The sequence below is a fragment of the Mytilus edulis genome, chromosome 7 (genome assembly GCF_963676685.1).
Source record: "Mytilus edulis chromosome 7, xbMytEdul2.2, whole genome shotgun sequence".
Lineage (NCBI taxonomy): Eukaryota > Metazoa > Mollusca > Bivalvia > Mytilida > Mytilidae > Mytilus > Mytilus edulis.
In genome coordinates, this window is record NC_092350.1 from 89735973 (window position 1) to 89763362 (window position 27390).

At 33.7% G+C, this 27390-nt stretch overlaps 1 protein-coding gene and 1 long non-coding RNA gene across 3 annotated transcripts in view; one reads left to right on the plus strand and one right to left on the minus strand.

Moving 5' to 3' along the window:
• LOC139482443 (glycine receptor subunit alpha-2-like) overlaps positions 1-27390 on the minus strand; it is a 48612-nt gene that overhangs the window by 5059 nt on the left and 16163 nt on the right. For both annotated transcript variants that reach the window (XM_071266338.1, XM_071266339.1), the window contains exons 2-6: positions 20924-20998; positions 11763-11827; positions 10256-10323; positions 1492-1718; positions 114-196 (exon numbers count right to left, since the gene is read on the minus strand). In XM_071266338.1, the coding sequence (XP_071122439.1) occupies positions 114-196; positions 1492-1718; positions 10256-10323; positions 11763-11827; positions 20924-20991 (511 nt within the window). In that variant the 5' untranslated portion in view covers positions 20992-20998. The remainder of the gene's footprint in view (positions 1-113; positions 197-1491; positions 1719-10255; positions 10324-11762; positions 11828-20923; positions 20999-27390) is intronic.
• On the plus strand, positions 24557-25689 carry LOC139529669 (uncharacterized). The gene is made up of 3 exons (XR_011665866.1): positions 24557-24716; positions 25224-25302; positions 25557-25689. It is a non-coding gene; the product is annotated as an uncharacterized lncRNA (long non-coding RNA).

Genomic DNA, 27390 nt, shown 5'->3' on the forward strand with positions numbered 1-27390 from the left:
AATTGTTATTTGGATGGATAGTTGTCTCATTGGCACTCATACCACATCTTCCTATATCTATTTACATACATTTAATAGATCATTTACTTATAAATTTTCAGACATATACTTACAGCTTTGAAGATACAGCGAACATGTCTGTTCATCCATAGGGTATTTGTACAGATCCATGGGACAAGATGCTTTCAAGGAAATCCTGGGGGAAAATAACTTATTAGATTGAGTCATAAATTAAAATCACAAAAATAATCTATTAGATTGGGCAATAAATTAAAATCACAAAAATAACTTAAACCTAACTCTTATATTTACTTAGCTCTAAAGTGTTTATATTTACCGTAACAAACATCCAAACAACACGACGGATAACAACAGATTAACATACTTTATTGAATTTATTTCCAGAGGCACTTCTATTATATCTCATTATATACATACATATTTTTTGTTAGTTTAAATTATTTGGTATTGATTTCAGATCCTCAAACTAGTTCACTAGTCTAATTTTCTAGACCTGGGCCTAATCTGTTTATGTTTTAAACGTTTATTTGATGTTTAGAGATCCCGAATTGGACACAGATGATTGACCTGAAACGAACCAATTGTGAGATTTATACATGAACGAATGAACAATGGTATCCACTAATGTCCCCCCCGCTGCAGCAAGGGCATTGAGAGACGGTATAGTTTATGTAAATATCAAAAACTCTTAACCACGACCAGACGACTCTTTCATTTTCTTACAAAAGAGTCAGATTTTTTTGCGCTATTTAAAGCATAAAAACAAATAAGATTTTTTTACACAATTATTTTTTCTATTTCTCTGAGGCAGATTAATCATTCCTATCTTTTTTTTTGGGGGGGGGGGGGGGGGGAATGCCATTTATTGTCGGTTCTTACAACACCCTTCCTTTTGCATGTGTATTTTTGTAGTACTATAAATTTGAAGTATTGAAAACTTGCATAAAGAATATATTATTGAGTAGTACTTCAAAATGATTGTATTATTTCAGTACCATAATTTCCCAGTGCTGGTTTTGTACTTCAAGTAGATAATAGCAGTTTCATACTTTTAATATAAAATTAATGTGTAGTACAGTTTTGGTACAAACTATTTTCGTACTAACCAAGGATGCTTATTATTTCTTGTACTTTTAGCCAAATTGTTTATCATTTTATAGAAAAAAAAACAAAATACTATATTATATTCATTGCACCTTCATAGTACTACACAAAACGGGTATTTGAAATATGAAGTACAAATCTAGTACTGTTAAATGATGGTTATAAAAAAGTACCGTAACTAGTTTGGAAGTACTACATTACTAGTAAGCTATTTAGGTACACTTTCAGTAATATACAATAATTATACAAGTACACGCGCATAAGAAACTGATTATGCCATTTAATTTTCTTAACCCCTCCCTTTTTCCCTCTCCCGAATTTCAAGTTGTCGCCCCTTTACCATCAGTAGTAATTTTGATCGTTTACCTTAATCTGTACACAATTCTGCCGTCGCTGAAGAGATGTAACATTTTATTGGGTACAGTCACATCATGGAAAGATGCAACCTTTTCATTGGTAAAGTAGAGATCTGGTACCCATATTTCTTTGATTAAACCAGCATCCAGTTCAAGATATTCGACGTCAATAAAACCATGGAAATCTAAACGAGGATCTTTCCACTCCTGCTGTACAAATGTGTTCATTGTAAAATCCTTTAAAAAAAGAAAATTCTTTTTGCTGAAGTTTAACATGTTTAATTTAAATTTGAATTTGAATAAAGCTAAGTTTATGAGATTTACAAATTAAGATATAAAAAAAGTGAAATACAAAATGAAAATTAAAACTAGGGGACGCACATGTATATTGCGTCATAAGCATGTTAATTTTCATCATTTATTTAAAATAAAATAATACAATTAAAAAAAAATGTAAATACAGATGTGTATAGTTTATTAGATTTTGAACAAGCTGTTTAAACAGTACTATATACTAGTATCCACTTGTACGCGTTATTTCCTTTCGGAGTGGCTGCATACATTGTCGTCACTGATATATAGTGCGAGTGCAAAGTGCATATTTATCTATACTTAAGGTGGAATCTGTATAGATATATAAAACTAGAGGCTCTCAAGAGCCTGTATCGCTCACCTGATTTACTTGGGTTTTTGAAATCATATAAAAAAAATATCATCTTGGATGATGGATCGGCTACATGTAACAACACTTGGTCAACACCTTACAAGGAACATTCATGCCATGTTTGGTTTCATTCCATTTAGTGGTTCTCTAAAAGAAGTCATTTGTATGCATTTCCCACAGGGTCCTATGTTAAACTAAGTCCCCCGCTGGCGGCCATCTTTGATGATGGATCGGCTACAAAGTAACAACACTTGGTCAGCACCTCATAAGGAACATTCATGCCATGTTTGGTTTCATTCCATTCAGTGGTTCTCTAGAAGAAGTTCAAAATGTAAAAAGTTAACGACGACGACGACGACGACGACGGACGACGACGGACGACGACGGACGCCAAGTGATGAGAAAAGCTCACTTGGCCCTTCGGGCCAGGTGAGCTAAAAAGAAGGTGTGTTATGATTGCCAATGAGACAACTCTCCAAAATTACACACAATTAACAACTATAAGTCATCGTACGGCATTCAACAATGAACAAAGCATGTATACATGTAATCTATTACGAGCATAAACGAAATAGCTGTTAAGCGGACAACAAAATGTTGAAAAATACAGCATTAGATTTGCCTATACTTATTAAGGGCACACTCAAAGTTTTCAAAATGAATAAACTATTTACATACGCTACTAGACCCGATCTATATATAAAGAACTGTGAAATTATTTGAATTGAAATGCATATGCTTGTCTAGATTTTTATGATGAACAAACGTTCTGATATTTGATATTTGAAAGATGATATTCCAGGAACCAAATTTGAAACCTAAAACAGAATTCCTAAAATATAACGAGTTATCATGGTAATGCTAGTATGTTCAAATGCTTATCAGAATGTTCAAGTACTAATAATTACATTAGATGTATGTTTCATTATAATACGTTTTCTGATTGGCCATACTGCAAATTCGCGTTATTCCTTAAACAACTACATTACTCAATAAAATTTATCATTCATGATGATACGAGGTCCCACAATAAAGTGCACAGGTAAATTTAAATAAAAACTTGATAAAAATCGTGTTTAATGTTCCAAGCTAAAAAAAATGTAATTATAAGTATTGAATGCTTCAAAGGATTGTAAAAGAGTTAAATTGACCGTACGCACATTTTCAGAATGAAGTGCTTCCGCGCTTTATACAATATGTACTTCGGTCAACGCTTTTACACCGTAATGAAGTTACAAAAAGAAGCATTCAATTCTAAATCAAACTCATTACATGCGTGACAATAGACAGAATTAGTTGTATACAATACTCTAATTTCATGCATTAGTAGTGCTTAATTTTATTTTTATCTGGAACGCTCAAAGCTAACTATTTCAAATCCATCGAATAAAAATTCCTATTGTCGGTCTTCCACAATTTATTAAATTGGTGCGCTATATAACACTTGACGTGGTTTCTACTACGAGTAATTATAGATTTGATTTTTGATATTCGACGGATGACAATATTCCCCAATAAGCTGTATGACGAGCTTCTTCTAGTATCGGCTTTCATAGAAATTACCATTATGTTAAATCTAAAATAAAAATGAATCGTTTATAAATAAAGGAGAAAATCAATTAATGCAGTAACTCTCAATCTTGAAATGTGTACTGGGCAGTGTCCGATAGATTTTACATGTATGTGTACTGGGCAGTGTCTGATAGATTTTACATGTATGTGTACTGGGCAGTGTCCGATAGATTTTACATGTATGTGTACTGGGAAGTGTCCGATAGATTTTACATGTATGTGTACTGTGTAGTGTCCGATAGATTTTACATGTATGTGTACTGGGAAGTGTCCGATAGATTTTACATGTATGTGTACTGGGCAGTGTCCGATAGATTTTACATGTATGCGTACTGGGCAGTGTCCGATAGATTTTACCGTGATGTATGCGAACTGGGCAGTGTCCGATAGTTTTTACATGTATGCGTACTGGGCAGTGTCCGATAGATTTTACATGTATGCGTACTGGGCAGTGTCCGATGGATTTATCATGTATGTGTACTGGGCAGTGTCCGATAGATTTTACATGTATGTGTACTGGGCAGTGTCCGATAGATTTTACATGTATGCGTACTGGGCAGTGTCCATTAGATTTTACATGTATGCGTACTGGGCAGTGTCCGATAGATTTTACATGTATGCGTACTGGGTAGTGTCCGATCGATAGATTTTACATGTACGCGTACTGGGCAGTGTCCGATAGTTTTTACATGTATGCGTACTGGGCAGTGTCCGATAGATTTTACATGTATGCGTACTGGGCAGTGTCCGATAGATTTTACATGTATCTGTACTGGGCAGTGTCCGATAGATTTTACAGGTATGTGTACTGGGCAGTGTCCAATAGATTTTACAGGTATCTGTACTGGACAGTGTCCGATAGATTTTACAGGTATCTGTACTGGGCAGTGTCCGATAGATTTTACATGTATGTGTACTGGGCAGTGTCCGATAGATTTTACATGTATGTGTTACTGGGCAGTGTCCGATAGATTTTACATGTATGTGTACTGGGCAGTGTCCGATAGATTTTACATGAATGTGTACTGGGCAGTGTCCGATAGATTTTACATGTATGTTTACTGGGCAGTGTCCGATAGATTTTACATGTATGTGTACTGGGCAGTGTCCGATAGTTTTTACATGTATGTGTACTGGGCAGTGTCCGATAGCTTTTACATGTATGCGTACTGGGCAGTGTCCGATAGATTTTACATGTATGCGTACTGGGCAGTGTCCGATAGTTTTTACATGTATGCGTACTGGGCAGTGTCCGATATATTTTACATATACTGTGGATTCATTATTTTTCGTTGGATACCAATTTTCATGGATTTCGTGGGTACAGGTGAACCAAATTCAACGAATGACACATTTTCCATAGACTTGTATGCAGGCATCAGCAAAACCACGAAATTAAATATCCACGAAAGTGTAAGTTTTCCTCAATCAACGATAATTGGTATTCACGAAAATGAAGGATTTCAGAGTATAACAAAAATGACTAATTAGGGAAGTTTATTGGTAGAGTTACTTTAAGAAACGAGCTTTCTCGACCATTCGATGACATCCTTAAGCTTTCTCGACCATTCGATGACATCCTTAAGCTTTCTCGACCATTCGATGACATCCTTAAGCTTTCTCGACCATTCGATGACATCCTTAAGCTTTCTCGACCATTCGATGACATCCTTAAACAGGGTGCCGTTTGTTGCTGAATATCATAGTAGTTTTTTGTTTATTGTTTTGTACATAAATCAAAACGTTATCTTTCACCGTTGAATTGTTTTACATTTGTCATTTTAGGGCTTTTTATAGCTTACTATGAAACCGAGGGTTTGTTCATTGTTGAAGGCCGTCCAATGACCGAAATCTGTGAATTTCTACGTCATTTGGTCTCTGGTGAAGAGTTATCTCATTAGCAATCAAACAATGTACCACACCTTCCTATTTTGATTTCGAGGAAAAACCCGTCAACCCTTCAGTTCTGGTTTATATTACTTCAATCAATGAAGTGTTTGTCTTAAAAAAAAAAGAGTGTATCGTTACGACAAAACCAGAGAATTTTGAAAGGTTTTATCCACAAAAAGTATACAGGCGTTGCTAGATCTTTGTTTATACATTATTGTGGCGAAGCGTCGATGCAGATTCTGTATCTCAATTAGATTGCTTCTATCTATCACTCATGCAAAACTCATAGATACAATGTACCAGGATTGAAATTTTATATTTTAGCCAGACGCGCGTTTCGTCTACAAAAGACTCATCAGTGACGCTCTAATAAAAAAAATGTTAAAGGGTAAAATAAAGTACGAAGTTGAAGAGCACTGAGGACTAAAAAATCCTAAAAGTTTTGCCAAACAACCCACCAAACAATTCAACAAAAACAAAGCAAAAATATGTTCTCACACTAATCGAAGCTAAAACGTAGGTAGCTAGGCTGTGTCTTTTCATTGCGACACAAGTGTATATGATACACCCTGGTTTCAGAGCCAAACAGCTAAAGGAAAGGGAACCAGGCTTAAATGTAAGAGAAACCATTGATATCAAATAACTTAACATTTGAAACACAAGAAAAATTATTCTGGTGTCTTTAATTCGATTTCTGTTTTCGTTTTGTTGGTAATAGATTATTCATTACTTCCCTTTGTTAGTCTGTTATATTTCTTTACACCTTTTCTAGACACAAGCTATTTTACAGCTTGACAATCATACCACAATCATACCACAAACAGTACCAATTTTACTCTACCAGATTAGCATTTCGACTACGAATGATTATTTGTGTGCTGCTCGGGGTAATATTCTAATAAAGTCCAAATCATAATGCATTGTTGAAAATCTGCGACAAAAAGAAATCAGCCCAAACCCCGACACGGAACGAGGGCGGATTCAGCTGTACTTTGGGTCCTTTTTCGTTTTTTCAAGCTCTGCAACGTATGCATTGGATATAGATTTTCATTTTTTTTTTGGGGGGGAGGGGGGGCGAGAGCATCACCGAAGAGGTATTTATTGTCAAATTACGCATGTGGTGCAATAAAATTGGTACCGTTACGGCTATAAGAACATGATCTGAAATAAATTCCAAAATTTTACAACAGCAGATTCTAATTAAATGATATACGAATTGTGTCAATGCTACTACCAAAGTACTATATGTATATACAAAACTGTTGATATCCTCGAGGCCTAACAATCCAGCAGCAGAGTACACGGAGACTTACACAACCCAGCAAAATAGTCATCGGGGATTAACAGTGCTAACAGTCCAGCGGCAGAGGTATCGACACAGCGTAAGCAGAGATCCACATTTTTCTATGCTTCACTTAAGACGGACATACATTTTCATTGGCAATGAAGATTTAGCGAAAATACCAAATTTATCTGTGATTAAGTTAAATTTTTATTAAACATTTCTAAAAATGCCTATAATATATCACTTTGCTTCAATGAATCATTCTTGTAATGGTAGCCGACCATTTAGTCTTGTATAGAACCAGTCTACAATCGGTAAAGGGAAACAACCGGGTAATAAAAAATATCAAATCGGTAAATTGCAAATCGACTGTTGACCTCTTGCTGTATTAAAAAAAAATGCTTAATATAAGTTCACGTGTTGCTTTTCTTTTTTCTATTTTTTCTAAGGAAAGCAACTTGTTTTAAAAATGATTAATTAAGCAGAAGAATGACAATTTGGAATAAAAACCCATGTTAAATGTGTCTAATTGAGATTTTAATCTCAAAATGTAATAATAGTTTAAACAAGAAATACAAAAAAAATTGTTGGAGTTTGAAATCAAAGTAAACTTCTGAAAGACACATGATACCCACATCAGTCACTATTACGTTTTAATTGAATGAAATAATGTGTTTTGACTCAATGCGTCTACTTAATGCAGATACCTGCAGTCCAAATTCAAAACCATACGGAGTTAACGATCTGATCGAATTGCAAAGTAAGTCCAATTAATCTTTCTCCTTTATTTACTTGTCAAATAACTCAAAACAAGTCATTGATAAAACGCCGATAAAACCTTACAATCCTGGTATAGCTTGATCATGTTGATATAATTGCAACTTTTTCTGTCAGCGTTAAAACCATTTTCCACGGCTGTATGGTTATATAACGATTTGTATCTAAATATCTCTAACATAGCGATGCTTTCATATTATATTATCAATTCTGCAAATGTTTTAATGAATGATAAAGTGAACTTGGCGACTAAATATCATATTCAACAGCAAATCGAAATTATGAAAGAAGAGTTCAGAAACCTTTTATTAGTTATAGATGATTCACTTGATTTCAAAACGTTAAAGACAGCTAGCCTAAGATCACAATAAATACTTCTAAGTGGTGAATGTAGCGTACTTCCGAACAAATCTAGAATAGTTAAATTTAATGTAAATGATTTGGAGACACAATTGATGCCCCCCACAGACGCAAAGTGTTATTTTGAAATAACTACTAGTATAACATTTAATCACTTATTCCCCAAAAATGACAAAGGTCAACCATCTCCTAATGGTTACAAGAGCGCAATTATTTGTTTACATTTTACCGGCAAGTTTTTTTACCCCAAGATGGTACTCAGAATAGAATCCTATACGGTTTTTGATTGGTTGATACAGGATTGGAATTACATTTAATCGAAAGCTTATCCAATTAGGTTTAAAAATTGCCGAAAATCATATTCACATTTTACAAAGTATAGAAAATATCTTCAATTTCTGCACGTCGGAGCCATTAAAAATATGCCCTTTTCATTAAGCGAAAAAAGTAGACGATTTTTTTCAACTGCATTTTAGGTCAATTTGAGCCGCATGACCCTATATTTTTTTTTTGGTTGTAATGCAACACTGGCATTTGTACTAACAGGAACTGCCATCCGTTTTTCCCTAGTTTGTGTAGTCTTCGAGAAAAAAAAATACGGAACACTAGTGGTACCCTATGGAAAATGCATTACGAATAATTGCGCTCTTGTAACCTATAAGAGGGGAAAAAAACCTATTACCTGACAACATGCACGCTTACATTTTTCTTCACCTCAGAAGCTTACAAGACCTTTGAATAGACTTATTAAGAAGGGATATAGTTACGATACTGTTGTCAGGTCATTAAAGATTGCATATTTTGGCGTTAATATTGATTCACGTATGGCAATGTATGGGGTCTTTGCATCGGAACTAACACATTTATTATTAATAAATTGATAAGTTGTTGGCATGACACGGGTTATGTTCTTCTCATAAATGTTATGATGGTATGATACTAAACCCCTCACGGGGAGGATTGTGCCTGATATTCATATGATGAAGACATAATTTTCAATCAGTTTAATTGAAGTCCGGAGCTGGCATGTCAGTTAACTGCTAGTAGTCTGATGTTATTTATGTATTATTGTCATTTTGTTTATTTTCTTTGGTTACATCTTCTGACATCAGACTCGGACTTCTCTTGAACTGAATTTTAATGTGCGTATTGTTATGCGTTTACTTTTCTGCATAGGCTAGAGGTATAGGGGGAGGGTTGAGATCTCACACACATGTTTAACCCCGCCGCATTTTTGTGCCTGTCCCAAGTCAGGAGCCTCTGGCCTTTGTTAGTCTTGTATTATTTAACTTTTAGTTTCTTGTGTACAATTTGGAGTTTAGTATGGTGTTCATTATCACTGAACCAGTATATATTTGTTTAGGGGCCAGCTGAAGGACGCCTCCGGGTGCGAAAATTTCTTGTTGCATTGAAGACCTGTTGGTGACCTTCTGCTGTTGTCTGCTATATGGTCGGGTTGTTGTCTCTTTGGGACATTCCCCATTTCCATTCTCAATTTTATACAATATATGTACAACCAGCCAGAAAAGTGTAAACTTCCTGTACATGCAGGAGGAGTCAGCTGGAAACGCTTCTCTTAAGCAAGTAAATACTCTAAAAAATGACAAAGTTTAACTATCTGAATCTCCCCACAAGAGCAAACATTAATAAAAATCGAAACCCTGACGACATGCAAACTTTCAATATATGTACGAACAGACAGCAGAGTGAAAACTGTAGGAGGAGTTATGCGGAATAACTATATACTCATAATAGGAAGGACGGACGGAAGGACAGAAGAACGAACATACGGTAGGAGGAGTTACGCCGACAACTATATTCCCATAATGGGACGGACGGACGGTCGAAAGGACAGAAGAACGAACATACTGTAGGAGGAGTTATGCGGACAACTATATTCCCATAATGGGACGGACGGACGGACGAAAGGACAGAAGAACGAACATACGGAAGGACGAACTAGGGTAAAACAATATAACTTTTAGGTATGTGGAATAACTATGTATCCATAATGTACGTACGGACGGACGGACAGGGATAAACCAACTTTAATGTGCGGGGGCATAAAAACAACAACAACATAACAATATTCATAATAAAACAAGCAAAGCAAAGCATAACCTGAGGTGCGTCACAATTATACAACTGAGCTAAGCTTAGAAAAAAAAAGATAAATTCTGCATATGAAATTTATGCATCTCTGATCTATAGAAATTGTAAATTTACCATAGTCTCTTCACTTATTGAATCAATTGAGTTAATGAATAAACTCACTTCTACCTCGGTTGGAATGTCTGTAAACGAAACAAAATGTAAATTATACAACCGTCTAACTCTGCCGATTCCGTTTCTTCATCTATTAAAGGAATCGAAGAAGACTATCAAATTCACCGATGATTGCCAAATAGTGGATTTTGAAGTAGTACTAAAGAAATAACAACTCTCTTTGGATTAAGCATTAAACTAAAACGCCCTGGACTTAAAAGCCACGTGCTACTGATCACCACAAACATTTGGTTATATTTTCTGCACAGTTTTTGTATAGAGCGAACCTGGGAAATTTATTTTTAGAAGAAGAAGACATTTGCGCAAGGAATAAATAGTTTTAGTATTAAGGTGGTACCCAACACTTTAACTAAAATTAATTTGGCTCATTAAATTTTCATAAAATTTTGACAACGTATTTACTTTGACCCTTTGACAAAAATATAAAAATTTCAAAAAATTTTAACCAACCGTTTTATCAGAAAAATTACACTGGTTATATAGCAGTTTGACAAACACTTATTTTGATCATCGAGAAGCTTAATATTCCCTAAACAACACAACGTAATTAAAACATTTAGCTGATTTTACAGAGTTATCTCCCTGTAGTGTTAGGTACCACCTTAATTCAATTTCACTACTCCATGAAGCACAGAAGACGAGTGTTCGTGTAACCAATTAAAAATCTTTAAAACGTTTAAATTTATTCTTTTTCAATTCATTAATCGTTCCGTTTCCTTATTTTTAATTCTATTTTTTTTTTAGTTTTCCTTCAATATATTAAAACTTCTCTGGACTTTTCCTTAACATTTCATTAAAACGTTTTGTTTATAGTATTTTTCCCCTCTTTATTTACATATGAAATACAATTCTCTGGTCAAATTTGTTTACTATTTTTCTTTAAAATCTTCATCAAGTTTGACATTTGATTCATCCAACAAATTCCATAAGAAAAATCAAACCCTCTTTACCTGCTAAAGATTCGAACGTTTATACTCTGACGAAAAATAGTATGAACATTGTTATAATAAATATTATTGAATTATGAATATAAGTTTTTTATGAAACTTATAAGATGCTTACTTATGGTGAAGAGCATTTTTTGTCGAAAAAGAATCCGATTTCTAATGATCCCTTGCTGAACAAAGGGAATGTCTTCTATTTTTTGTTACATTTTTTTTATGAATATGATGCATTGTTGCAATGTTAAAATTGTCTTTCAAACGGGAGAAATAAAAAAAATAAAAATAAACAATAAATAATCTCTTTTCGCTTTCATCTTACTTTGACATTTTTTAACATATTTTAATATGTTAAAAAATGTAAAAGAGAAAAGTCTAAATTTCTTAAATTACAATTTCCGTAGTAAAACTCGCCGGACTTTAGCGATCTATTGACCTCAAAATCCCTAACTATCAATTCTGTTCAATTGTTTCGAATTCTTTCTATTATTTTACAAAATTCTTACTTTTCTCAAAATTAGGCGTGATTCTGTTGTCATAATCTACTAGTAAGGCTCGTATAAAATCGGTCCTGAAATAAAAAAGAATGTTTAATATCTACATGTATATTATATAATCTACTAGTAGAGCTCGTATAAAATCGGTCCTGAATAAATATGTTTATCAACATGTATATTATGTACAATGAGTTCTCACAAAGGATGTTTGAAATAAAGTGAAAAAATGTAAACCTTGTAAATATTTATCAAAGGTACCAGGATAAGAGGTACCAGGATAATTATTTAATACGCCAGACGCGCGTTTCGTTTATATTATGCCGGCTTCACACATTGGCGTATAGACCGGCATGCACCAGACGTACAGAGAAAATTTGCATAGTCGGTATACGTTAGTTGCATGCACGCCAGAGGAACGCTAAACAATCGTTAAACGCGCGTTGCATAAGTTTGAAGTATGTCGAAATTCAAATGTATACGCTTGGTGAACGCTATAACTCCAGAACATTTTTATGCACCATAACAATTTTCATCCAGCTCAAGCGTTTGTCTAGCGTATACCTGTACGCTACACGCACGTATTTACACACGCTACAAGCCCGTTGAAAACGCTACAGATAAGTTTTAGACACGTTTAGGGTACGTTCGACTTTAACTGAAACGTATGCGGGTGTGTCTGTAACAAAGACTCCATAATAAAACTTCTCAGACACGCCGATAGCACGGATTATTGTCCCAGATACGACCAGGACGTGTCTCATATGTTCAAGAGACTTTTTTCATTCGTAGCATACGTTAGACAAACGCCAGGTACACGCCAACATACGTTACTTGGACGCCCAATAAACGCTTATGCCGGCGTCACACATTGGCGTATAGACCTGCATGCACCAGACGTACAGAGAAAATTGGCAAAGTCTGTATACGTTATTTGCACGCCAGAGGAACGCTAAACAATCGTTAAACGCGCGTTGCATAAGTTTGAAGTACGTCGAAATCCAAAGGCACACGCTTGGTGAACGTTATAACTCCAGTATATTTTTATGCACCATAAAAATTTTCGTCCAGCTCAAGCGTTTGTCTAGCGTATACGTGTACGCTACAAGCGCGTTGAAAAGGCTACAGATAAGGCAGCAACCATTTGATTTTCGGGGGGGGGCTATGGTTTTTTTGGAAAAAAAAGTTTGTTTCCAGTTTTTGGAGAAAAAAAATATATTTGTTTTTGGTTCTGAGAAAAAAAAATTGTTTGTTTCACCCTCAGCTGCCACTATATGTAATGCTAAAATTGAAAGAAAAAATTGTTTTCGACTTGTCGGCGAAAAAAAAAATTTGTCCAGAAAAAAAACCCATAGCCCCCCCAGAAAATCAAATGGTTGCTGCCTAAGTGTTAGACACATTTATTCAACTTGATTGCCTATTGTTTGTTATAATTGTATGCATGGCGACGTAAAGAAATTTTATGTATTATGCGTCTTTTTTTAAGAATTGAATGCTTCTTTTTGTAAATTCATTGGGATGTAAAAGCGTTGACCGAAGTACATTTTGTATAAAGCGCGGAATTCATTCTAAAAATGTGCGCACGGTCAACGCTTTTACAACCCTATGAAGTTACAAAAAGAAGCATTCAATACTTATAATTACATTTTTTAGCTATGATCAAGAAAACACGAATTTTATATTGTTTTCATTTAATTCACCTGTGCACTTTATTGTGGGACCACGTGTTATCATGAATGAAAAGTTTTATTGAGTGATGCAATTGCTTACGGAATAACATGTGATGTGCAGTTAGCCAATCAGAATAAAGTATTATAATGAACCATACATCTAATGTAATTATAGTTATCTACTGACTATTTGTAGTAATTCAATAGTGACGTCAAGAAATTTGATGTGTTATACGTCTTTTTAGTTATCAACTGTTTGTTACTGTTTGGTAGAAATAATCGTGATGTTAAGAAGTTGAATGTTGCGTCATAACAAAGATTAAAATCTATATAAATGAGCTTTATTGTAAAGTGTGGTAATTTTCCGACTTTAAGACGCCTTGCTAATGCTAAAGTCGTTTCAAAACTTTTTGCAAAAGTCTATCGTGACATCATAGTATTTTATCAAACGCACCGACTGTCTATTTATTCAGTATTTTACTTATCTTGATTCACATAAATTAACTAAGCTATCATACCACATCTTCTTATTTTTATAATTACTTCTTCCAATTATACTGGTTCAAAAAGATAAACTGGCTACGAATTACGGAGGACCCAGAAAGGGTTTATACGATAGAGAATTATATACAAAAGGAGTAGAACAAAGGGCAGACAAAACAAAAAAAATAGAATAGAGAAAATATACCAGACATATAAAAAAAATAGTGTATATGTACTTAAATATAATGAATAGAGAATATTGGTAAAAATTTATAAAGAATAGAGAAATGGCTTAAAAATTAAGAAAACAGAATTGAAGGACCTCCCGTTCAGATTCTCTGATAACGTGTATAAAGAACCTTTGTTAGAAAAGCAAAGTCTCCGAAGAATTCTTCTACTTGTTAAGTTAAGTTGTAGAAAATTTCAGTCATCTTGTGATCAACTGTTTGTTCGACGCTTTTGCTTCATGGGGGTCTCAATAGGTTGCCTTCTTAATCTTTTTATACCATTTCTCTCTATAATAATATTCTTCTTTTATTTTGGTTTATTTTGTCCATTATCAACCATTCTTTAAAATTAAGTACTATTCCCTTTTTTCCTACTTTTTTCATATTTATTTTTGTCTGTCCTTTATTCAGTATTTTTTGTCCATTATTTTCGTTTCTGTAAACCCCATTAACACTTTCCTTGACAGTGACATATTCAGAAATTTCCATAAGCGAGGGAGGAGCACTGACTAACATACGATGGGCCCGCTCCAGTGAATCCCAAATTAATCAACCAATCAGGCAATGGTCATTACCGACTTTGTAAAATTTTAGAATTATATATAACATACAAAACGTATTTATTCGACAGACTGTCACTGCAAACGCTAAAGAAATAAAATTTATCAAAGATACCAGTGGGGCTTATAATTTTGTACACCAGACGGCCGTTTTGTGTACAAAAGACCCAGTAGGAACGAACAAATTAAAAGTTAAAAGGCAATATCAATTAAAGGTTGAAGGAGAACATTAAGGAGCCAAAATTCCGAAAAATTAAAACTTTATTTTACTTATATAGTTGAAGTTATTTTGATTGTGGAAGCAAATGGTTCATATATGACTAGCTTTGTAGGACTAAGATTGTCAAATATGACTAAGTAAGTACTCAAGAACTGATAAGGAGACGAACGTTTGTTATTCTGGAGGATCTCGACAGTGTGTTCGCGGATGAAAATCATTATTTCAATTATTGCTAGATTGGCTTATTCATATTCTTATCATTTTGGTATCAAAAAAGATTGTATTCCAGTTCATACTAAGCAAGGACTTTTTGCAGATGACTCATGCTCAAATTGTATAATTTAAATAATAATTTTGATGCACAATTACTTCAAAAAGATTATCTAGTTTTGTACAATGAGAAGAGGACTGACAAATGAATTTTATTCCTGAAAAGTGTTACGTAATACATATCTCTACAAAAAAAATAGAAGCAGTAAAAGACAGTAAATATTTAGGCGTTACTACCAATATAAGCCATTATGTTGACTGGGGGAACACATATAAACAATATTACTGTAGGGCAAATGAACGTTAGGGTTTCTTCGTAGAAACTTGTAAAACTGCCCACGTAAGGCTAAAAACCTTACGTACACATCACTTGTCCGTCCAGTCGTCGTATACTATGTCTGTGATCCATACAAAAAGCAACACATTACTCAGGTTGAGCAGATTCAGCGTTAGGCGGCCAGATAAGTCTTTAACGATTATAAAGACAGAACACCTGGAGCAGTCTCCAACTTGATAAATTCTTAAGAATGGAAAAGTTTACAACTTAGAAGAAAAAAGTTTAGATTAACTATGCTCTATTAAATTAATTCGGGGTTAGTTGAAGTTTCAACGGACAATTTAACAATATCTGATTGACGTACAAGGTGAAACATACATCAAATAGCAACCAATAATATAAATAAAGAATTCTACAAATTTTCATCCTAATCCTCACACTATTTCTGAGGGGTGCAATACCTTTTTATGTTAACCTGTTTTGGTCTTTTTCAAGGTTTTGTTAACTGTTATTTGAGATAAAATTAAACTGTTAATTGTTTTCAACCCATTGTCTGTTATCTGTTCTGGTTAAATTTGCAATGTTGTGAACTGTTTTGTTTTTAAATGGGATTCCTGTTATCTGTTACTTGACACTTAAAATGTTCACTGTTTTTGTAATAATTTGTCTCTGTGTACTCAACTGTTATTTTCAAGAATTTTAAAGATTCACTCTAATCACATTAAATGTGCATTCGTCTCAACTCGGCCGATTCCGTACCCTCATCTAACGGACAGAAGGAGAGTAGCGGATTCTACCGAGGATTGCCGAATGCCGGATTAAATGTGATGTCCTTCTCTTTCTTTACGGTGTTTCCACAAAGAAGTGATATAAACAGCATATATGTAACAGCAGTGATATTGTTTGCCTTAAATTACTGGAAAACCTTTAGACTTTCCCATGGAGAAGAATCCCAATTTAAAAAAAAATGGCTTAAAATTATTTCCAAAAGGACAACTTTTTCCCAAACAGTGCAGTCTCAGTGGTAATTGTGCATGAATATAAAAACACTTATTTAAACATTTTTCTATACCTTAAATGACTGTATGCGCAGATTTGAGCGTCTATTTTTTTTTTATCATCACTGACAATAAGGGGTCTTTTTCCAAACGAGGGTTTAAAAAAGGGGTCTCAGGGATGATTCCACTATATAGTTTAGGGCCGCAAAGCGGCACTTAAATCGACCAGCGGCCCCAAAAAAATGAACATGAAAATGAATTCCAAATTCAGGAAAATAATATAATTTTTCATAGTTTGTTGTCAAAACGTTTTAAAATCCGGATAAAAATGCTGTTTACGATCGCATTTTATTAACAACGATTATATTATGTCAACATGTGGCATCCATGTCTACTCCTTCTAAAATTGTAATAACTGTGTTTGAATACTAACATCAAAGTTTTAAAAGAGATTAAAGTCGAAATTTCGATTGTAAAAAAAAAATCGAAATTTTGAGTTTACCAAAAGTCGAAATTTTGAGTTTAAAATAAGTTGAAATTTCGAGTTTAAATTAAGTCAAAATTTCGAGTTTTAAAAAAGTCGAAATTTTGAGTTTACAAAAAGTCGAAATTTTGAATTTAAAATAAGTTGAAATTTCGAGTTTAAAATAAGTCGAAATTTTGAGTTTTATGAAAGTCGAAATTTCGAGTTTAAAGTGAAAATTTCGACTTTTCACAAGTCGAAATTTCGAGTTTCAAAAAAGTCAATATTTCGACTTTTCAAAAAGTCGAAATTTCAAGATTTTTGAAAGTCAAAATTTCAAGTTTATGTCAAAATTTCGGGATTTGAAAAGTCAAAATTTCAAGTTAAAGTCAAAATTTCGAGATTTGAAAAGTCAAAATTTCGACTTTGAAAAAAAAGTTCACTGCCAATTTTATTTTTTCTATGTCCCTAATACGCTTCCGTAGCAAACAATTTTAGCAGCCGAATTCAATTAATTAATATGTTATGGGAGTATTCGATCTTGTAAAAGCAGATCGCCCAGCAGGTTGATAAAAATGGGTGTCAAAGCAGACCTCGGCAAAGAGCAAATTAAAATTTTGATATAACATTGATGGATCAAGTTTAATAGGCGCCGATCTCGTAAAAGCAGATCGCACAGCAGAGTCGGTTATATAATATGATGAAAACTTGTTTTGTAAAAGAAATTGTTTCCTCAAAAGACAAAAGTTTGAGCGTTTTTTGAAAATAATGTTGATGATAGACCATTCATGAATACGATGTCATCATTATGGAACTATTTCAAAAGTTCTGAAGATGATCCAAATAATTTTAAAGAACACTGGTTCAATGCTTTAAATATCTTATCAATTAAGTATATGAACTTTTGTTATTGCTTTTCTGTATTCGACAATTGACCAGTTCAATTTGAAATCCATTTGAATCCAGGTAAATTTATAGAGATGACCTGCTGTTGAAAAATACCCGATGAATGATTTTTTTCAGTGGTTTATGTTAGCTGAAATATATGTTTTTGTAATAGGCCTAGGTAACTATAGCTAAGATGGTAGACTATTGCATCATGTTCAATGATATTCATGTAATAACAGTAGCCCATCCAGAATTATTCAAAATGTTACAACTTACATGAACATCAGTGTACAGGTTAAACTTAATAATATACATTTTCCGTTTTTACAGGAAAATAATGTTATTTCGTCTTAGATTTTATGCTTAAAAAATTCCCAATTAGAATAAAAATTCCCAATTTGATGTTAAAGGGACCCATTTAAAAACACCTGGAATCATCCCTGGGTCTGCAAATTGAAGTTCCAGTCAAATTCAATTTTGGTTTATTATAATTTTCCAATTTGATAAAAAGGGTGAATATTTTCCCAATAAAAAAGGGTAGAGGTAGTTTTGAAAAAAGCCAACAATATCACTGAACTGTCTTTGGAGATTTTGAGTATAGTAAATAAATCCTTGGTCGTTTTCTGAACAAAAATATGTACTAGTTCATATAAATAAACGTCACAAAAAAAACAACCTCCGAAACATATAAATAAACCAAAATTAAAATTAAAAAACACAAGACGATGTCAGAGGTTCCGGACTTGTGACAGGCGACAAAAATATTGCGGGGTTACGTTAAACATGTTTTGTGAGATCTCAACCCTCCCCTAAACCTCTAACCAATGCAGTTCATTTCTGTCTCCTATTTCTAATTTATCCCCTCGTCAACATAAATGGCCACTTCTGACCCAACTGAAACCCTGGTCAGTCCAAAGATTAAAACAATAAAGATGATATGGAATGTTACTATGATACTAAACCCCTAATGGAGGGATTGTACTTAAATAAACTCATCATAGATAACAGGACTAAATTTTAGTATATACGCCAGACGCGCGTTTCGTCTAATAAAGACTCATCAGTGACGCTCGAATCCAAAAAAGCTAAAAAGGCCAAATAAACTACGAAGTTGAAGAGCATTGAGAACCAAAATAACTAAAAGTAATTTTAAATTTTAAGGGGCTAGCTGAGAACCACCTCCGGAAGCGATATTTTCTCGCAGCGTCATATACCAATTGGTGGCCTTCAGCTGTCGTCTGCTTTTTAGTCATGTTGTTGACTCTATGACATTTTCCCCGTTTCCATTCTCAGTTTTTATTTACACTGACCCAGAGCACCAATCTCCGGCGTAGAGTTCATATCCGTTCCATACATGTTCCGCAATACTGCACTTAATATGAGTGTAGTGTTACAAAGTATTGAACAGAACGGATATGTGATCTCTGCGCCGGAGATTGCCAGAACACCTGAATAAAGTTGTGAAAAATAATGTATCGTTTCAATTTGCAGTTCGAAAAAATAATTGAACAGTGTAGCCTGGTAGAAAAGGTCGATAAATGAGGCCTAATGGTTTTCAAATTGATGCCAAATTTGCTAGTCTATACTTCAGAAACGTAAAATGGGCCAAAGTCTTTTTCTATATCAGCTCAGTTATTGGTACTTTGGAATGGACGAGGTGTTATCTGTTTCATCTTGTGACACCTTACAGGGTACTCTGTGATTTATACACTTGTTTTAATGATTTGCAATTTAAATAAGTATTTTATTTCAATTCTTTTTTATAAAAGCATGTAAGCTATAAATTGTATGATTACATGGAGATGTTACCATAATTTATTAGGGACCATGCTTTTAAGAATAATAGGCGGGCCATATAGAAATCACTATATACATGTATATATGTATATCTGCTGTCACCGTGTATGTCGTATGATCACCAAAGTTTGCTTCTATTGATTGACATAAAACGTATACAAAACAATACACATAACCAGCAGAAGTCTCCCTTTTGACTTTGAAGCAAATTTTGATTAATCATGTCTTAAAAATAAGACTTCAGCTGAGAAGGCCTTTCATTATAGAGACATTTTTCTAGGAGTCAATCATTCCGTCCGTTCAATTGTCTGTCCATGTGTTCATCATTAAAATATGTTACGTGTGTGAGTAATAAGAAACTTGATCAGCCTTATTAAAGGTTCCTTAGAGCTTGACATTTCTGCGACTTTGTACAATGAGGGCCCTCATGGGGTTTTTGATTATGTGATTACTTGGCCGTTTTTTAATGATTATTTGATTATTAAGCCAAATATTCCATGATTATTTGATTACCTAGGACTGTATTTTTAGTTTATGATTATTTGATTACTAAAAATAAGGAAATATTTAACGATTATGTGATTATATTGGCAAAAAAATGGTGATTATGTGATTACTAGGACCCCCCCCCCCCCCCATGGGGGGCCTCTTTTATATTGGACTTGGGTTGATTTGGGGAAAAGGGAAGATTAAGGTTGCTGTTAACTATTATCAGCTTTTCAAATTATGGTTCACTGTTTTTGACAAAATCGAAGTGTTGTTAACCTGTTAACGGACCCATTATCCCCCCTCCTTTCTGTTTCTGAGTGGAATTCACTACCTGAAGCAATAGGTATGTCTGACGCCCAGGAATCCCTCAAAAGTGACATATCCACTCTAACATTTGAAGGACCGTCACCAACTTATTAAACTACCACGCCACTGTGCATAATATATATATGGTATTGTTAACTTCTTTTGCTTATAAATCAATTTTAATTAAGTCTATTTGTACATAGCACACAAGCCCCGGAAAGTTTTACACTCCTACCTAGGAGTCTACTCCCGTATTCGGAAGAAGAAGGAGGGTCTTCATTTTAAAAAATCAACCAGCCCATCACCCCCTTCCCTGACATACATTGTAAAATCGCCGCCCCAACATAACCTGTACAAATATCAAAACAATTCATATCTTCATTGAAAACACAAAGTAATCGGGTTATAATATCAAAAATAACTTAATATATGTTTTTCTGTGATATCACTTTAACAATTATTATTGTAAATAGTTGCAAAGGTCAGACAAGCTTTTTAAAATCTTAATCAATGAAAAGCACTTACCTTGTTTGACAAAATACGTCATTGATGGTAAGTAAGGAAAGTATGGGAAGCAGTAACGTCAACCTCATCTTATGTCTGTAATATAAAAAAGGAAAGTATGGGAAGCAGTAACGTCAATCTCATCTTATGTCTGTAATATAAAAAGGAAAGTATTGGAAACACTAACGTCAATCTCATCTTATGTCTGTGATATAGATAGGAAAGTATGGAAAGCAGTGACGTCAATCTCATCTTATGTCTGTAATATAAAAAGGAAAGTATTGGAAGCAGTAACGTCAATCTCATCTTATGTCTGTAATATAAAAAGGAAAGTATTGGAAACAGTAACGTCAATCTCATCTTATGTCTGTAATATAGATAGGAAAGTATGGAAAGCAGTGACGTCAATCTCATCTTATGTCTGTAATATAAAAAGGAAAGTATTGGAAGCAGTAACGTCAATCTCATCTTATGTCTGTAATATAAAAGGGAAAGTATTGGGACCAGTAACGTCAATCTCATCTTATGTCTGTAATATAAAAAGTAAAGTATAGAAAGCAGTAACGTCAATCTCATCTTATGTCTTTAATATAGATAGGAAAGTATGGAAAACAGTAACGTCAATCTCATCTTATGTCTGTAATATAAAAAGGAAAGTATTGGAAGCAGTGACGTCAATCTCATCTTATGTCTGTAATATAACAGGGAAAGTATTGGGACCAGTAACGTCAATCTCATCTTATGTCTGTAATATAAAAAGTAAAGTATATAAAGCAGTAACGTCAATCTCATCTTTTGTCTGTAATAAAAGGAAAGCAACATTAAAGGTATCTTTGAATTAAATTAAATGTAACTCAAAGACGTTCTTCACTGAAAATGATTTGGAGTAAAAACTATTAAGTAATTCACTAAATATTTGAGGATAAGAGATTCACCTACATATTCTAAATGAATAATTCGAGTCAGTTATAAACTTAATATTTCGAGTAAGGGGTTTGTGATTACTTGATTGTTGTGTTATGAATGTCCAGTTGCAATTAGTTTAAATTTACTGAGGACGAGAACAAATTAACAACATCAATTACAATACGTAAATATGTCAGATGGGATGACCTTAATGGAAGGAAACTTGAACTGCCACCGTAATATACGGGTGTAAAGTAAAAAAAAAACCTCAAAGATACCAGTCAATACTTTTGTGAACCGGACGTTCGTTTTGTCAACAAAAGACACACTCGAATAAAAAACAAAATAAAAGGCCAAATAAAGGAGGGAGTTGAAGAGCACTGAGGCCAAAAGTTTCCGAAAGGTTTTACAACTATGGTAATCTGTTCTATCAAGTAATTTATATGTTCTGAAATATTGCTTCCAACAGGAAAGCTACGGTCAGCTTAATTAAAGAGTTGTTGTCAGGGTTTTTAATTGTGCAATGGAACTCAACCTACACCAGATATCGTATTTGACGCCATCCTTCATATATTGTTATTGGGTTAAGGTAGATCATAAGTAAATGTTTTTTGAGACAGAATTTTCTTATAATTTGACAAAATGAATATTTTCCTATGTTTTTTTCAAAAATATAATAAAAAGTATGGGTCACCGTGCTATTTTTCAAGCTATGAGTCGTTGAAAATTGCCTAAATTTGGTTAGTTTGTTCATGAAAAAACACATAATAATGCATAAAAAAAATTCTATGAGATAGAATTTTGAAATAAATTGCGAGAAGATAGGTTTTATAAAATGTTTTAAGAAAATAAAAAGAAAACATGGTGTCACCGAACTTGTTTTCTTGCCACAAGTAAAAATAAAAAAATTCCCTATTAGCCCAGTATAAATTTTGTGCTAAAAGAGTTATCTCCCCTTAAATGGGTCATTTGAAAAAAATGATTTTAAAAACCAAAAAGGTTGATATTTGTTAAAATATTTTGAATAATACAATAAATCAGCAAGTTTTCTTTATATAAATAAACAGTCTAACCATTAAATTGCAAATCTGTTTCCAAATTTGCTGATTTGGGCAAATAACTAGACCGATTTTGTACTGTGATTGTACAATCCAAGATGGCGGTATACCATGAATCTACCTTAATGTTGCTCATTCTTCTTTGTATTTTTTATGTATCAAATGTTTTTTTTGTTTATTTGTGATTTCCAAATCCTTGTTCTATTCCCTGCATGTCTACTTGAGAAAAAAACTATTCATCTATAAAGATCCCTCTTTCATAAATCTGCAATATTTCGGTTACATAGTAATTTCGAATAAAATCGTTTTTGCAAGTACAGGAGCACTGACTAATAAAACATATTTTACATGTACCCATGGGAATATAAAAAACCGAGCTTTCAATTGTAAGGATCGTTTCATTTTGTAGCGGAACAAACAAGTGTATTGCCTCTAATTATTATCTGATTTCCATTGCCAGTAACTTGACCCGGTTGTATTAATGGATTTATGTCGTTATCAAAAATCAAAATGACTATAAAGTTACAGAAATCATTTTTGAGGGTCTTATTGTGATTTACAGGAAATGAATAATGAGCAAAACAATAAAGAAAAGATGAAAATGGACAAAAATATAGAGAATCGTGGAATGCTTAAATACAAGGAGTAGAGAATAATGAGGTGAAAAAAAGATAAAAAATTGTGAAAGAAGAAATAAATTTGCGTATTATAATATTAAAGAAAACATACCCCATATTGACCCTCAATAACCGATTCGAAAACAAAATAATGTTATTTTTATCTGAGCATCACTTAGAACATGTTAAAATAATTATCTGTAGACTAATTTAAAAAAAAAAGATTTTTAACAATATTTCCCGAGGATATAATTTGTCACCATATTATACATGTTATAGTCAATACCAAAGGCATTTTTATCTTTTGTGTTCTAAAATGGACCATTAGTGGATTCGTTTTTATTCTGTTAAAAGTATTCCAACATGACAATAATTATAATGCTTTTATATGTGGCAAAATCAGGAAGCGATTACCAAATATAAGTGGATCATAAATATTTTACTCTAGCAAGGAAAAATAATAGCATTGAAATAATTGAGAATAAATGGTTATAAAAAGCCCAAAAGGAAATGTTGAACAAGACAAACCACTAAGGATGTTTTAGAACTATACGAGTTGTAGGGTCAACGACAATGAAATAAACCAAACCACATCCAAAATACAAGCGTTTGATGAATGGATCCCCCTATTTTAAAATTATTTTAAGTCAAATTTTGATAGTTTTAGATTTTTTTGCCCCTCTTTTTTATGTGTACTTGCTAATTGTTATCAAAATGTTTACGAATAAAACTACTACTAAAAAACAAATAAAAAAAGTTATCAATGAAGGAACTGTCTATTTTAAAGTCCTTAACACAGTACTGGAATGTTAACTCGTTAAGTATTATATATACACTGTAAAAATAGTGCTTAGAATTTAAACGTGTTGCAAGACTTATGTGCTTAGGAAAGTGTTTAATTTCTAAGCATTAAAAACTAAACATGTTTTGGCTCTCAGCACTTCGCACTAAACATGTTTTGGCTCTCAGCACTTTGCAATAAACATGTTGTTGTGCTAAACATGTTTAGCTACATCGTCAAGTATATGAAGCTAAACGTGTTTAAATTCTAAGCACTTTCAATATTTTGACACTTTCCTAAACACGTTTAGAATTACAACACATTTAGGCCGAAGACGGCATGCATACCACGTGCTAATTTTTGAGCGGGAAGAAGAAACAAAGAACCCGAAGTCAAAGGCCACGCTGTTTACTTCTGACCATAACTGACCGTAACTTAACTGTTTCAGAAAGGTAAGGAGTTATAATTATACTGATTTTTATTTTGTACTGCCAATTTTAAATGATTATTGACAGTTATAAGTATTTTGTACAAGTACACTACCGTATAGTCAATGCAGGAGAAGAAAAAGGGGGAACCATCCCACGAAACAAGTGCTTGTAAGAGATTTTAGTGTTCAAACTATCTTGTGTAAAGATAAGAGTTGTTTAATGTTCTATCATGCAAGCTAGCACTTATTATATATATATATATATATATGTTCTTGGAAAGGAATTTGTGAGGACAATTTTCATTTGGTACTCCTCGGCAGATTATAATGGAACATGAAGGAAAGCGGAATCTGCCGAGTGCATCATTCGCAAAACCAGTGTCATATCGAGTTCATTGTTTTAGTAAGCACTTCCTAAATGCACAATCAACATTTGCTCAAAATAAATAAAAAGATGCTTGTTTTTCTTCAAAGTTATAAGCCGTTGTGCTTTCTTATATTTTTATTGATATGTATTGTTTTATTCTAGATGAGAGAAGTGCAGAGGAAATCATTTGTCTTGACATGCTAAAAGAGGAGATAATGCACAGTAGCAACTATATTGCTAGGTAAGAATCCGAAGTGTATTTGATTTAAAAATGTCAATATATATTTGATCAAATGAATGATATTAAGCATGAAAAGAAGTTTTATATAAAAAATATCAATTTACTCATCAGTACATTTATGCTTTTATACCACGGTTCTAATGTTGTTATCTTGATCTTAAATCGTGCATTTACTTTTTGGTGTTGTAGTTCGTATACTTATATTTTTAGATTAATTCTACTTAGTTGCTTATCAATATTTTTCTATCTTTCAGGCCAGTGACCAGCAGTTGGGTACTAAGAAAGGAGAAGCTCTTATTGACTTGTAAAATGAAAACAGGACATTTTCAAATTGTTTTGATTGGTCAATATTATGTATATATATGTACGTTGCTATGCATTTATGATTTTATGAGTTTATATTTGATTGTGTTCAATGATTAACTGGAAATAAACAATTACATAAATTCCTTTGTTTCATATCTTGTAATTTTGTTTTTAATCCTAGAATTAGTATAATAATAATTTCATTTCATAAGTTCTAGACTGTTTAATGAATATTTGAAATGAAGAAAAAATGCAATAGTCGAATGTCGACAAATGAATTAAAGAAAATACTCATTCAGATTAAAAAGGTATTAGTCACAATCAATTTGATTTGGAAATTCAAGTTTCTTAGTTTGATGCGTTTGGCTCCTTTTGTGATGGTATGCACACATGTAGTATTGAAAGCTATCATACGTTTTACAGTCTAGCCTTCCGGAATATTAGTTTATTTGGGGTCTAATGAAGTCACGGCTTATCGCACTAAAACGATAAACACGTTTCTTCACTACCCTTTATGGTCTAAACATGTTTACATTCAAAACACTTCACAGCTAAACGTGTTTCCTGACAAAACACTTCAGAACTAAACATGTTTCCAGATACAACACTTTACAACTAAACATGTTTACAATCTAAGCACTTTTTAGCAAAACATGTTTCTAGTCTAAACACTTTACATCTAAACATGTTTACAGTCTAAGCACTTTATAGCTTGACACGTTTAGGCTGTTAGCACATTAAATATTTAACATGTTTAGATTTAAAACATGTCAAAAATCGGTTTCACAAATGTGTTTAGGAAAGTGTTTAGGCTCTAAACACAATTTTTAGAGTGTACCACGCTATTTACGAGTTTACATATTTAAACGACGAACCAAACAAATCGAAGAGTTTAACGACCTTGTCTGGCTATACAGCCCTCGCACGGTCGGCTCGGTGCCCGAAGGCGTTTGGTGAGCATTTAAATAATTTTTGCCGGCATCGGTCAGGAACAGGTGGTGGTCGCCATTTTGGAGGTCGCCATCTTGGTTTTGTGAGCTGTTCTGGTTTGGTTTGTTTACTATTTTGATGTTATTCTTCACAACGGCTGCTTTCAGGGCCAGTTTGGTCAGTTTGGTCAGCTTGGCAGCCCGCTAACCTCGATGATGGAGTACTGGTAGATGAGTCGTGGACGTAGTTCTAAAGATGACAGGAAGCGTTATCAGGACCAAAGCCGTGAGGCAGTGAAATGAAGGTCAATCACCCAACACCTAGGATACAGCCCTCGGACGTTAATCGGCATAACACCCCCATTATACAATGGTTTTGGAGTGCATGTTAACGCGGGTACGCCAACTACTACGTCTACTGTACGGCTTGGATTGGTTTCTGTTTTCTTAAGTAGTAAGTCGTTGATCATCTAACTGTAAACCCTCATCGAAGATAGCGGGTAAAGGAGAGCTGGCCAAGCACGTCCGTTTAGCTGTAATGACTAAGACGTGACTGGATTGAGTTCGTTTAGATATGTTAATGAGTAAGGCGTGGCGTATAAGTTTTGTAACATCAATTAATAGATGCCTGGTGATTTTTTATCCAATAAAAAAACAGTGGGAGTGTCGTTCTAGTCCATGCATGCACTGCTTAGCGCGCGCACGCGAAAACCGATCTAGTTGGGAATACGGCACATCAGATATGACAAAAAGTTATATTTCTGAATTGAGCGACTCGGGTTCCTCTAAGGCACATACCATTTGATAATTTGGAGGGCCTGTGAATTTTTAGAACAAATTATTCAGGCTCTGC